Source organism: Rosa chinensis, chromosome 5, assembly GCF_002994745.2.
Source record: "Rosa chinensis cultivar Old Blush chromosome 5, RchiOBHm-V2, whole genome shotgun sequence".
Classification (NCBI taxonomy): domain Eukaryota; kingdom Viridiplantae; phylum Streptophyta; class Magnoliopsida; order Rosales; family Rosaceae; genus Rosa; species Rosa chinensis.
In genome coordinates this window covers 18,568,389-18,581,110 of record NC_037092.1, presented here as the reverse complement: position 1 = coordinate 18,581,110, position 12,722 = coordinate 18,568,389, and the positions used below count along the sequence as shown (strand labels likewise).

General features: G+C 39.4%; 2 protein-coding genes across 2 annotated transcripts; both read right to left on the bottom strand.

Moving 5' to 3' along the window:
- Positions 1-6,260: 6,260 nt before the first annotated feature.
- Positions 6,261-7,195, bottom strand: LOC112203335 (14-3-3-like protein B). Its single transcript, XM_024344318.2, has one exon. It carries the CDS (start codon positions 7,163-7,165, stop codon positions 6,443-6,445), a length of 723 nt encoding a protein of 240 aa, XP_024200086.1. The 5' UTR covers positions 7,166-7,195; the 3' UTR covers positions 6,261-6,442.
- A 2,506-nt stretch (positions 7,196-9,701) lies between these two features.
- LOC112168126 (uncharacterized protein At4g26485) lies at positions 9,702-11,409 on the bottom strand. Its single transcript, XM_024305245.2, has 3 exons — positions 11,143-11,409; positions 10,812-11,022; positions 9,702-10,337 (listed from the first exon to the last, which is right to left on the bottom strand). The coding sequence occupies exons 1-3, from the start codon at positions 11,294-11,296 to the stop codon at positions 9,938-9,940; spliced, it is 765 nt and encodes a 254-aa protein (XP_024161013.1). The 5' UTR covers positions 11,297-11,409; the 3' UTR covers positions 9,702-9,937.
- Positions 11,410-12,722: the final 1,313 nt, after the last annotated feature.

Here is a 12,722-nt window from a genome sequence, read left to right as displayed (position 1 = left end):
TGAAAGTACCATGCCATTACATTCTTTTAGTCAATCAAAACTTTAGCCATACTCCTTTGTCAAATCCTAGACCTCAAGAATGTTATACGTTCCAAATTGTGCATATATATATATATATATATCATTTCATTCTGTTGTCAGTATGGGGCTCCATGATTTTTCACTTGTATAATTTTAGTGGCATCTAAATATTACGTCTCAATACATGCAAAATGTATCTCCAGTGAGCAAACCATAAATACCAAATTGCCTATTCTGTTGCTTATATCAAATACACACAAGAGCATGATTATTAAACATAGCCACTATGTCTATACATTCAGACTTAACTACACACAGCCACATATGTATCATATTGGCTGATTAAACAAAGCTTATCATATTAGTGATACAGAATCACATAAGTTATTTGTCATCTGTTGCTACATTGCTTATACTTTATACATATATTCAAAATCTTGATTATATCAAAGCTTAAGAACAAGCTGCAAATATTGATTACAAACTTATGTATTAATCACTTATTGTGTTTCTAGAGGAAGAAAGATCAATCACTCCAAACCAAACACCTCTTATGCGAACAAGGCCAAACAAGCTATTTGCGGTCATTATTCGATCACTTGAAGCGTCATGCTTGAACAACTCCAACATGGTTTGGGTACTTACATATAAATTCCAATTCCAACTCGCTCCAAATCGGCATAAGATAAGTAACTATATCTTCTCTTTTACGCTCTTTCAATTTGAGCTATTACCATGCCATGCTTTCATAACTTTTGAGCATGCCTACAACATCTCGTAAATTTGGCAACACTTTCTAGGCCTCACATGCTACATATGTCATGCTTCACATACGTCTCAATGATCCTTAAGCATGTTTACAAAATGCAAAATGTTATTAGCAAACTTTACTACAAGTACATGCTATACACATGTCATGCTTAAATCAATTTAATGTGACACTCACTTAAACAAACTATGTCATGCTTGAAACGTTGTCACACTTGTGACTTAATTAAACTTGTCCGGATTATGACTTGCTTGGGTTACGACTCACTTGGGTATCGAGCAGGGCCACAACTTGCTTGGGCCAAGCCCCGCATGCTCGCATAGCGCCTACCCGCTCAATTACACCCAACTTGCTCGAACACAACCCAACTCGCTCGAACATATCCAACATGCTTTAGTTAAGCCCCAAGTTCACAATGCTTCATACTATTCACCGAGAGCTACTCCAAAAAAACAAAACAAAAAAAAAAAATTTATGGACACCCATTACACTTGCAACTATCTATATTATGCACATTACATGGTCATAAGATCCGCATATATTACTTGCTATGCTCATTTATTGTCCTTCATACAATTAGCAAGATTTATATGTACACTATATGTAAATATATTGTCTAGCCTCCGGGCACCATACTTTGTCAAACACTCCCTACGGGAAAAATAACTAAAACGGGTTTAGACTCCACGAGTCTGTGGTCTACGACCAACCACCAAGCGGTAAGGCAACGCTTCACAGTGACAGTGACCGCTACGTGGTATTGCAGTCAAGATTTTCTCCTTCAGGAAAGAGTAAAGGGACCGGTTAACACAGCCCATGGCAGCCATTGATCCGGCAGTTAACCCTCGACGCTTGGATATGAAAGATTAGGTTCGCCACCTAACGCCCACTGCTCAAACGCAGCTCCACTCATCAAACAATTTTTCGACCATACGGAGGTCTATAACCAGGAGTTCGGGACTCCTCGGAGGGCCTAGCAGGGGCCCACCCGAAAGGGCAAAAGTGTTCGCTCCAACAAAATTCTAGATGGACGACGCACTCGCACTCATTATGCTCAATATATGGCACAAAGCTACGCTTTGATATCAACCTTGCAAGAAAACCCTCCTTGACTGAGGACTTCGGGGACTTGCACATATGGCCCAACATAATTAGCAACGGTTACGCTCATGCCTCACGGTATCACCTTCGAATTACCCGTTAAATGCCTCACGGCATCCCCGAGCTCTAACGCTCTTGCCTTCCCGGCATTCCCGAGCTTTACACTCGCGTCTCCTCAGCATAATGCACATTAATGGAACATTGAATTCTTCTACCATTTGTCATTTGCCACAAATCGAATTCGTTTCCCGTTCCATTAATACGAGCGGAAACCAAACTAACATAAACATCCGCATTTGAGTTACAAACTCTAGCATTCACGATTCGTGCAACATACGCCTCACGGGTGTAACCTCATCATCTCAACCTCATTCATTTCCTTGCGCACATCACACATTTTATGCATCGTATTCACCTCATATGATCATTCTTACTATGCTTACATAATCATGTGCATTCTCGAGCTCATATGCCATAAACCAATCGTACTCGACACCATTCACATATATACATCAACATGTATCGTGCACCTCGTACATTCGGATATGCCAATGCATATCAATACAACTCACGTACATTGCCCAATACAACAAGCATTTTACATATGCGCATTTTTCTTGTCTTTGTTGTGCAGGTTAACGAGTCTCTTCTTGCTTACGGAGTTCGGGGACTTGTAGGGACTAGGCGCCTCTCGGACATTATTTATGCTTGATGACATCATGTTTATAACTCTCCAACCAAGAAGCTCCTCTCACTTAGGGACTTCGGGGACTTGTAGATACCTCTACTAATAAGGCTAATATCTATGTCACCAAGCATAAACAACACCCTCGTGGGGGGCCCACGAGCCATGGTGGGACCCAACGACAATATGAATCCCATAGCCCGACGTCCAAGCTACGCCATGATGTCGGAAGTGCTCAAGAGCTTGTGGGGAAGCCAAGTTCCCAACCTTGCCAAGTTGCCTTAACAACATGGCTTCAAGACTAGAATAGTGGGTTCTTGTCCCACATCTAAGAAAATGTAAAGGAGAAGCATTCCTTCACCTATAAAAGGAATGCCTCCTCCCACAACTAAAATCATCCCATTACAACACCTCCTGTAATCATGTTGGGCCTCAAGGCCTGACACATATAGTGCAATATTCAAGTGGACGTAGTCTCCCGCTATGGCGGGAGACGAACCACTATATGTTGGGTGTCTTCTCTCTCTCTCTTCTCTCTAACGTTAATTAGAGCTTTCAGTTTCTAACATTAACACTTCTTGGTAGGTTGACCACGAGTTGATCGGTTAGGTAAGGAATATTTGGTTGGGCCAGACTCAACAAGAGTAGGTTCAACATTATTATTAGACGCATATATGGATTTAGAACGTACCTCTAGATAATCTTCAGAACTTGGGAAATCTTGGTCAATGAGGGATAATTGAGGAGGGGGAGTCACTGTCAAAGGTTCTTTGGCTTGATTTTCTGATTGGTCGAAAAAGGTTCGGTGTTCTTCTGCCACAGAATTTGACTGGTCAAGACTATGTTCCCTAGGATTTGACTGGTTGATGGATAAGTTTGACTGGTCAATAAAGCTTCTTTGTTCCTTCGGATCTGTCATTGATTGGTTGATTTGGATACTTTGACCAGTCGAATCATGGTAGTCAGTACATTCTTCTTCATCCTCATGATTTTTCTTCAATGCTCCACCAACAAATATCTCGTCAATAAACTCATTCTCCCCCTGAAAAGAAATGTTGTTGGGGGTAAAATAACAAATGTCCTTATAGAATGTTACATCCATTGTAACATAGAACTTCCGAGTAGGTGGATGATAGCACTTGTAGCCCTTCTGATGAGAACTATAACTCACAAATACACATTTCAGAGCTCGGGCATCCAACTTTGACCTCTGATTTTTGGGTATGTGGACAAAGGCTACACAACCAAAGACACGGGCAGGAAGATTATGGAAGGAAGGAATAGAGACATGGGTTGACAAGACTTCAAAGGGAATACGCCCCTGAAGAACACTGGAAGGAAGGCGATTAATAAGATGTGAAGCAGTCTGAACTGCTTCACCCCACAGATACTTGGGCATATGAGCACCAAATAACAATGCTCGTGCTATGTCTAAAAGATGACAGTTTTTACGTTCAGACACACCATTTTGTTCAGGTCTTTGGGGACAAGTGGTTTGATGGATTATACCTTGTTCTTGGAAATGTTTCTGAAAATCATGATTAACAAACTCTCCCCCATTATCAGAACAAAAAACTTTAATATGACAATTGAACTGTGTTTGAATCATTTTTTGGAAGGCTTGAAAAGCAGAAAACACAGCATCCTTAGATTTAAGCAATGCTACCCATGATAATCAAGTGCAATCATCAATAAACAAGACAAAATAACGCATTCCAGAAACAGTGGGTTCTCTGGAAGGTCCCCACACATCAGAGTGAATAATATCAAAAGGGGTAGCACTTTTATTGGAAACACTTGAAGGATAACTAGCACGATGACTCTTAGCAAGAACATAGGTTTCATAATGTAAAGTAGACTCATTTATCCCAATAAACAAAGAAGGCATGTTTTTTTTCATATTGCTAAAAGAAGGATGCCCAAGACGGCGATGCCACAACCATACCTCACTAATTTGACCAGAACTTGTTGTCAAAGCAGCTCGGGTTGTCTTTGTTGGCTTCTCTCCACCATACATGCAATCAAGATGGAATAGTTTCCCCCTCAAATATCCACGACCAATTATTTCCCTAGTGAGAAGATCTTGAAAAATGGCATACATAGGGAAGAATGTTATCGAGCACTTAGACTGAGCATTTAATTGTGATACGGATATTAAATGATGAGATAAAGCTGGAACATATAACACATTATGAAGCTCTAAAGCAGGAGTGACTCGAATTCTACCTATCCCCATTACAGGGAAAGACTCACCATTAGCATTTATAACACTAGACACAGGCGGGGGTGACAAACTGGAAAAAAGGGATTTGTCCAAGTATCTCCACCAATAAAGTCAGAATTTTGTAAAGCAACACTAACCTTACCTCGATTTCTGTGAACAACCAATGTAGAGATCTTACCATCAGATTTCGAATTGTTAAAGTAGTTAGGTGGGTAGCCAACCAATTTGTAACATGTTAATTTGGTGTGACCAAAGTTCTTGCGGTAGTTGCAGAACAATTGAGAGAATGCCATGATGAAAAAACTTAATTATGCAGCGGAATTGAGACAGAAGGTATGTTTGACAAGTCGAGAGGGATTAATCGACTAGTCAAGAAGCAGCAGTACTTCCTAAGTAAAGAGAAAAGAAATCTGATCCTTGGGTGTTGCCTATCACACAACCTTTCGGTAACTCCTTTTAATGCGACCAGATAAGGAGGGTTAAGATTTTGGTGGAGCAATGCTCACTTTTCAACCTTTTGGTTACCTTTCTCTTATTCGATCCTTGGCCTAGACATCGCATTAATTGGATGGACCTAGTGGTGTTGGGCGAGTAAGCTCGACGTTACAAGGATAAAATTTACCTTCTAAAAGATAGAGAACAATCCTAACCTCTGAATTAGAGGAATGAACAATCTTACCCCAAAGTGTGAGGAAAGAAGAATGAAGGAAAAACAAAGAGACAAAGTACTCCTCTTAGACCTTTGCTCTGATACCAAGTCAAAATATGAAATGGAAAGGAAGAGATATTTGTGAGTGATGAATTTTCTCATATCAATTCAATGGTGTAAATGGGGGTATATATACAAGCCCTGCACTACTATATTACACATCTTGTTCTCCAAGTGTAGTTGTTTTCCAAGATCCTTCTTCTACAAGATCCTTCTTCTACAAGATCCTTCTCCTATAAGTTTACTTTATATGCAAGCAAACTTATTCTACACAACATGACTCACAAGTCAACATGCTTTAGGGTGCAAACGCTTGGCAAATATGTATGTGCTACTTCACAACCAGAAATGTCTTATTAGATCCCATTTCTTTTGGCTTTGGTGAAGGTCTTTTTTCCTAGTTAATATAGGTCACAAAGCTATTTAAACTATAGTGTCATGAGTTTGATTTAGGAACTAGTTATTCTACATTTCAATTGTAATTGTTATTGACGTTTATAGTTACAAAAAAATAAAAAAATGTTGATTCTTCAGGCAAATATGGTATTGTCTTGCTAATTAATATAGCAGGCTCGCACGGCTCTTTAAGAAGAAGTGAAGAAGTGAAGAAGTGAAGCTTTTTTTATATTTTTGTTTCATTTATGTAACCACTTGAGACTTGAGAGAGTTCATCACTCGGGAAATTGTTGAAGGTAGCTAGATACCACAACAAGCTAGCACACCATAGGCGGCTAGGCGCAACTTCAGAGATGCAATGTAAATATAATTGTTTGCAATTCACACCAAGACACAAAAAATATTCAATTAAAAATATATCCCTAGAAGAAGTCGTAGAGGGAGGAAGGAGACTGGAAGGGTCTAATCTAAATTAAAACTACCACTATTCCTCTAAAACTTACATTTGCATGAGAACTCCTGAAATAACAGTGCACATTAATGTGGAAGTTGGGAAGTCCACAAGCTGTAGTTTTCCCTTAAAAGTTTCAAGGCCATGAGGGTATTCTTGTATGGTTCATTGTTTAGTGTATTAATCTCAGCAGTGCCTTCCTCAAAAGCTATCTTTGTAAGACGGCAGGCCGTCTCCGGATTATTCAGGAACTCATGATATAAGATTGACAAGTGCAAAGCCGCACCCAAACGGATGGGATTTGTAGGAGGCAACTCAGCTTCTGCAACAGTGAGGGCCTTGAAATATGCTTTCTTCGACTGTTTGATAGCCTCCTCTTTCTCATCACCGGCCTTGATTTCTGCGAGATACCTATAAAAGTCTCCTTTCATCTTATGATAATGCACAGTTGATTCACCATCTGAAGTCGAAGGGATGAGATGACTATCAAGCACTGAGATGATATCTCTACAAATAATTGATATCTCTGATTCAACTGTCTGTCTATATTTCTTTAGATGCTTCATGTGAATATTATTTCCTTTCGCCCCCTCCGTCTGCTCTGTTGATGATAAGATCCTCCATGATGATCTCCGAGCATCAACAACATTCTTGTACCCAAAAGAGAGGTAGCTTCTCTCTTCAAGGGTCAATTCAACATCAAGATTTGCAACTATCTTGATTGCATCCACCATCTCATCGTATCGCTCTGCCTCCTGAGCCAGCTTAGCAGTGTAGACCAATTTTTCGCGTTCTGTAGCAAAACCCATCGTGGATCTCAAATAGGAAGAATTCGGAGAGTTTAGGGTATTGTAATCGTAGAGCCACAGACTGTATTCCATTGACTAATTATAGGAGACGGATCCGGTCTAAGAATCTTTTTTAGCACGTTTGAAATAGGATTCTGAATTAGAGATAATATTGGATTTCGGCACGTTTGAATCCCACTCGCACATGGACTCGGTAGCAGAAGAAGTGAGGCTTTTTTGAGAAATCCTGTCTCATACAAACATTGTTGTGAGTGGGAATTTCGTTCGATGACTTGAATTGTTTCACTTTTAGTATGGGAATACGAATTTGAATTAGAGACAACAACATTGGATTTCATCCTCCTTGAATCCCACTCACACATGGATTCTGCATGTGTTGAGGGTCAAAGTATGAAGAAAAGTCAGCATTCCTACTTCAACAAGTTGGATGGCGACACGTGTTCTAATCCTAATGGTTCTGTTAATCAGTTAGGATTACATATTAAAACTACACTGAGCCTTATTCTTTTTTCTTTAATTCTGCATGTGTTGAGGGTCAAAGTATGAAGAAAAGTCAGCATTCCTACTTCATCAAGTTGGATGGCGACACGTGTTCTAATCCTAATGGTTCTGTTAATCAGTTAGGATTACATATTAAAACTACACTGAGCCTTGTTCTTTTTTCTTTAGGGTCCTTGCCCAAAAGCCCCAAAATGAGCCAAACTTTTCCCACTTACCCCAGCAACAGATTTTAATTCCCACTAACCCAATTTGAACTAAAATAACAATTTTACCCTCCATCTAATTAATGAATTACATCCATATGCCATCAATTTTCTCTCCTCTCTCCCTATCCCTCTGCGATCTGCAGTCTCTCTCTCTTTCTCTCTCTCTCTCTCTCTCATCCCTCTCCGATCTGCTTTCTCTCACCTCCGTCGTCATTTTCAAATTCTGCCGCCGGTCTCACCAGGCTCGCAACGTCGCCGGAATGGGTTGGGTCGTCGTGGAGGCCAGGAGATTTTGTTGGATCCAGTTTTGGAGATCGTCTCCGAGCGCCTCCGCCTCTGCTTCACCACCTGCGACACCGTCAACTGCACCGACTCCCTCTTTGACAATCTCAACGCCGGCCATGGAGCCGAGGACCGCAAGAAGGACCACCACCACAAAATCATCACCAGCGACTCTTATGCTAGAGACGACGGTGCCGACCCGACCCGGTCAGGGCTTCGCCTTGTTGGAATTCGGATCTTCATGGTTGGTTCCTTATATTCGAGTCCAGTTTGGCAGGTTTGGCACAGTTTCGACTGCAACAAAAATGGAGAAGATGACATGGGTGCCCAGAGCTTTTCTCTGGGTGCCCAGATCAATTTATCTGTTTTTTTTTTTTTTTTTTTTTTCATAAAATGGTGCAGAATTCCTAGAAAGAAAGAAAAAATGAAGGAAAAAAATGTTCTATTGGGGCAATAGAAGTCTGTTAAAGCGTCTATTGGGGGGCAATAGACTTTTTGAATTGATGTAATGTTCTCATTTTTTTCTTTAATCAAAGTTTTATTTATCTAAATCTAAGAAGATTAGTTCCTATTCTGGTGACTGAAAGTTCTATTGGGGGGCAATACATGGCTGATAGTCGTCTATTGGGGGGCAATAGACCTCTATTGGGGGGCAATAGATGTTTTGAATTGATGTAATCTCCTCGTTTTTTTCTTTAATCAAAGTTTTATTTGTGTAGTTTTAGGAAGATTAATTACTATTTCGGTAATCTAAACGTCTATTAGGGGGCAATAGACGTCTACTGGGGGCAATACATGGCTGATAGTCGTCTATTGGGGGGCAATAGACGTCTATTGGGGGCAATAGACGTCTATTACCCCTCTATTAGGGGGCAATAGATGTCTATTGGGGGCAAAAAAACTTTCCGGTGAGATTTTCAGCAAGTTCCAGTGGGCGACAGCCGGTGACCGGATTCCGGCGAAAGTTGGCCGGAATCCGGCGACCGGTGACCGGAATCCGGCGACCGATGACCGGATTCCGGCGGCCGGTGACCGGATTCCGGCTGCCGGTGACGGGCTCCGGGGAAGTCTCCCATGGTTTCTCTCTCTTCTATTTTTTCTCTCTCTCTCTCTAAGTAACAAGGGGGTGAGGGTAAAATGGTATTAAAAAAAAATTAAAAACAAAAAAAAAGGTATTAGGGAAGACTCCCTTAGAGTGTATTGGGTAAGAGAGAATTAAAAAAACTTAATGGGGTAAGTGGGAAAAAAATCCCTAGAAATGGGGTAAATGGACAAAATCCCTTTTCTTTAAGCTTGATTTCTGATTCATAGAGAACTAATGCCATTCATGGCGTCTTTATTATTTCCTTGTCTTATTATTCTGTGAATAGATTTGAAGGTTTCTCAAGCTTTCTTATGATTCTGTAGCAGAAGAAGAGAGGCTTTTAGAATTCGTCTTGTCCGAATTTGTTGTGAATGCTTTTAACTCTTGAGGAGGACTTCTCTGACCCTATACTTTGTTTTGGTTAAACCAAGACATTTAATTAAGTATAGAGAGGCAGGACGAGACCTTGACTATGCTGTTGGAATGTTATCTGGTCTATTTATGTATATACATCCAAGTTCAAACATGGAAACAATCTTTTGATATAACAATGAAAGTGAGATTAGTAACGAAAGGTTCTCAAGTATATAATCATGTTGCTCCCCTCAATTATGTCACAGTTCCTTTAGTAAGCTAGGCTTGGAAAAATATCAAAAGATGATCTATCATAGACCCAGTATCAATAGGAGAACACACTCCCTAGGCTTTATGGCCGCGGTTGGATTTCTTCATCTCCAAGCTATCTAAATAGGTGCAAGCCATATCTATTATATCAGCAGGCCATGTACTGATACTCAAAGTACCTGGGTGGAACCTCCTATTAGGGTACAACCGCTTGGCGAAGATGAAGGTGCTAGACTTCCCAACCGGGAATGACTCATCGCAAATCCCATCTCCTCTCTTGTTTTCATATCCCAGATAATCCAGTTTGTAAAACTCTTCTTCTTTAACCAAGAATAACTCAGCCTCCTCTGCTAACTCCACTATTTCCCACTCACTAAAAGGATATGATGTCTTGTGTGTGACATGAATTTCTCCATTTTTAGTCAGCATCTCCCGTGAGTTCATGAAGTATCCCCTCACCAAACTCTGATGCAACCTGAAAATTGTCGAATGACTTTAGGCATTAATTAAGGTTTGATGAAGAGTTTCATCAAAAAGTACGACATAAAAGCTTATATTTCTTCTGCAGATATCAAATCCAAAATAAGTTATTGAAAAATCTAATACTATATATATGTACAGAAAATTGTTCACACCAACTCTAAAAGACTTGATTCAGACACATAAACACTATAGCAACATCATCTTATGCTTATGTTTTTTGCCCCAGCAATGGTACTCGAATAAAGAAAGTCGTATTGAGAGAATAAAAAGGAAACAACAAATGTAAACACTAAAAATGCACACTAACAGTGCACTTATGGACACAAGGATATATCATATGGATGTATGTAAAGTGTCGATTGACTGAAAGTTTTTGAACTGTCTATGACTTTTTCTCAAAAACAAAAGCAGCTGATCCAGGATTTAATTTCAACATGTATGCATTACTCTATACGATTGAACTTACAAAATTTGGGACTTATTCTTTTCTGATGAATGACGGCGGCCTTTTAAGTAACCAGCATGAGGAAAGTTATAAATTATTCGATCAAACTGTTTGTTAATAAGTTCAGGGTGATGGAGCATGGTGTTGACATCCACCCCATGCAAAATTTGGCATCCTCTGCTCTCCAACTCCCTCAAATTGCTCATAGCTTTTGAATATTTGATCAGCTCCCCTACCAATTAGCACAAATACAATTATCTTTAGTCCCATATATCAATTATCTCATTTGGGTCATCACCAAAACAAAAATTTAAGAAGCAAATGAGTATATAATGCATGAAATTTTTTTTACCTCTGGTGTCGAGAGAAGTAGCGATCATCTTGGTGGAAGAGCCGAAAGCTCTGGCTAAGGAAACGGCAAAGGAGAAGTCCCCTTCTCCGACCAAGAGTATTCTCTGATAGTTGGTGTAGTGCTTGATACGCTTCTCAAACCCAAAGACTTCCATGAGAAGGCAAGAGAGAAACTCATCAGAATTCAAGTCCTACCTTTTCTTTTCGGGACCAGAGACTGATCGAACGCTTTACGCTACTGGTCTCTACTCTCTACTCCTCTAGTGCACTGCTTTGCCATATACTCATGCCCATGTAGTGTCACCGTTTCATTTTAAAAAGTAAGCGCACTGACACACGAGTGTCATGTCAAATTACTTCATTGTGAAGGAGGTCGTGTGCATACATGATGGTTGGGAACTTGGGATGCTGATGACATTTCACTATTTCAGTATGGAATGGGGTAAATTAGTGTTTATACATGGGGTGTTTTGGATATTTTAGTTTAATTAATTATGGGTAATTTTAGAGTACATTGAAAAAACAAAAAAAATGTATTCGGTGAGCGCCAGCCACTTGACACGTTTGCCCTATATATTTAAAATTTCTTTGAAATATAGAGTGGAAAATGATTTTTAAAGGTGAACTATGGTCTTAAAAGTTAAAAAATTTTAATTACATTGAAGTTTTGAAAATAACACATTTTGAAAATTCAAATAAAATTTAGGTTCTTATTTATTACCAAACAATATAAATGGTAAATTTGGGGACTTGTTGTTATCAGACATAAATATATGGAGATGGAGATGGACATTCACAATTAAAAAAAAAAAGATTTACTATTTAGAAATCTATTATGGGTGTTAAATTTACCATTTAGACAAAGTTTTGACTCCTCCATTTTCAATATTTGTTATGGCGAACATGATGAGACTTTAGGCCATGTTTGGTTCACGGATTTGAGGAATTAAGAAAGGTGTGTCATTCTTTTCATTTGTTTGGTAGGCACAAACTTTGGAAGTATTTTCCTGACAGAGAGGAAAATAGAGGGAAGATCATTCATTTAATGGCACGTTTACTTACTTGGAATGGAAAATAATCATGAATCGGAGACAAGTGGAATGAGAGAAGAAAGGAATCGGTATTGATTCCGGAGGAATGATTCCTAAACCCATATCCCCCCCCTTCGTAATCGAATTCCTGAGTATTCAGGAATCGATTCCTGATAAGGAGGTGAGACCTACATCCATTCCGATTCCTTCATGTGTTAGTAAACGCAGGAATTCTTTTACCCGGAATCATCCGATTGCTTTATGTGTTAGTAAACGCAGGAATGTTTTTACCCGGTAATCATTCCCTTTCCTTCCAAGTAAGTAAACGTGCCCTAAAGATTCCATGGGATTGATTTTCCTTTCTCCTTTCCCAGCATTTATTACTAAAATTTTGGATTACAATATCCCTTTTCAAATGTGTTATTGCCAAAATTGGTGTACTTTTGAATTTCCATGATGTTATTTTTATTTTAAAATACAAGATTTTGATTTTCTTTCCTGCACCAAGCAAACAATGGAAGGGAAATCAACCTATATCTACAACCATGTA

Excerpts from the sequence above, each read along its gene's own strand:
- LOC112203335 (XM_024344318.2), bottom strand. The coding sequence starts at position 7,165 with ATGGGTTTTGCTACAGAACGCGAAAAATTGGTCTACACTGCTAAGCTG.
- LOC112168126 (XM_024305245.2), bottom strand. The coding sequence starts at position 11,296 with ATGGAAGTCTTTGGGTTTGAGAAGCGTATCAAGCACTACACCAACTAT. Across the intron at positions 11,023-11,142 it reads TACTTCTCTCGACACCAGAG|GGGAGCTGATCAAATATTCA; the intron begins GTAAAAAAAATT and ends GCTAATTGGTAG. Across the intron at positions 10,338-10,811 it reads AAGAATAAGTCCCAAATTTT|GTTGCATCAGAGTTTGGTGA; the intron begins GTAAGTTCAATC and ends GACAATTTTCAG.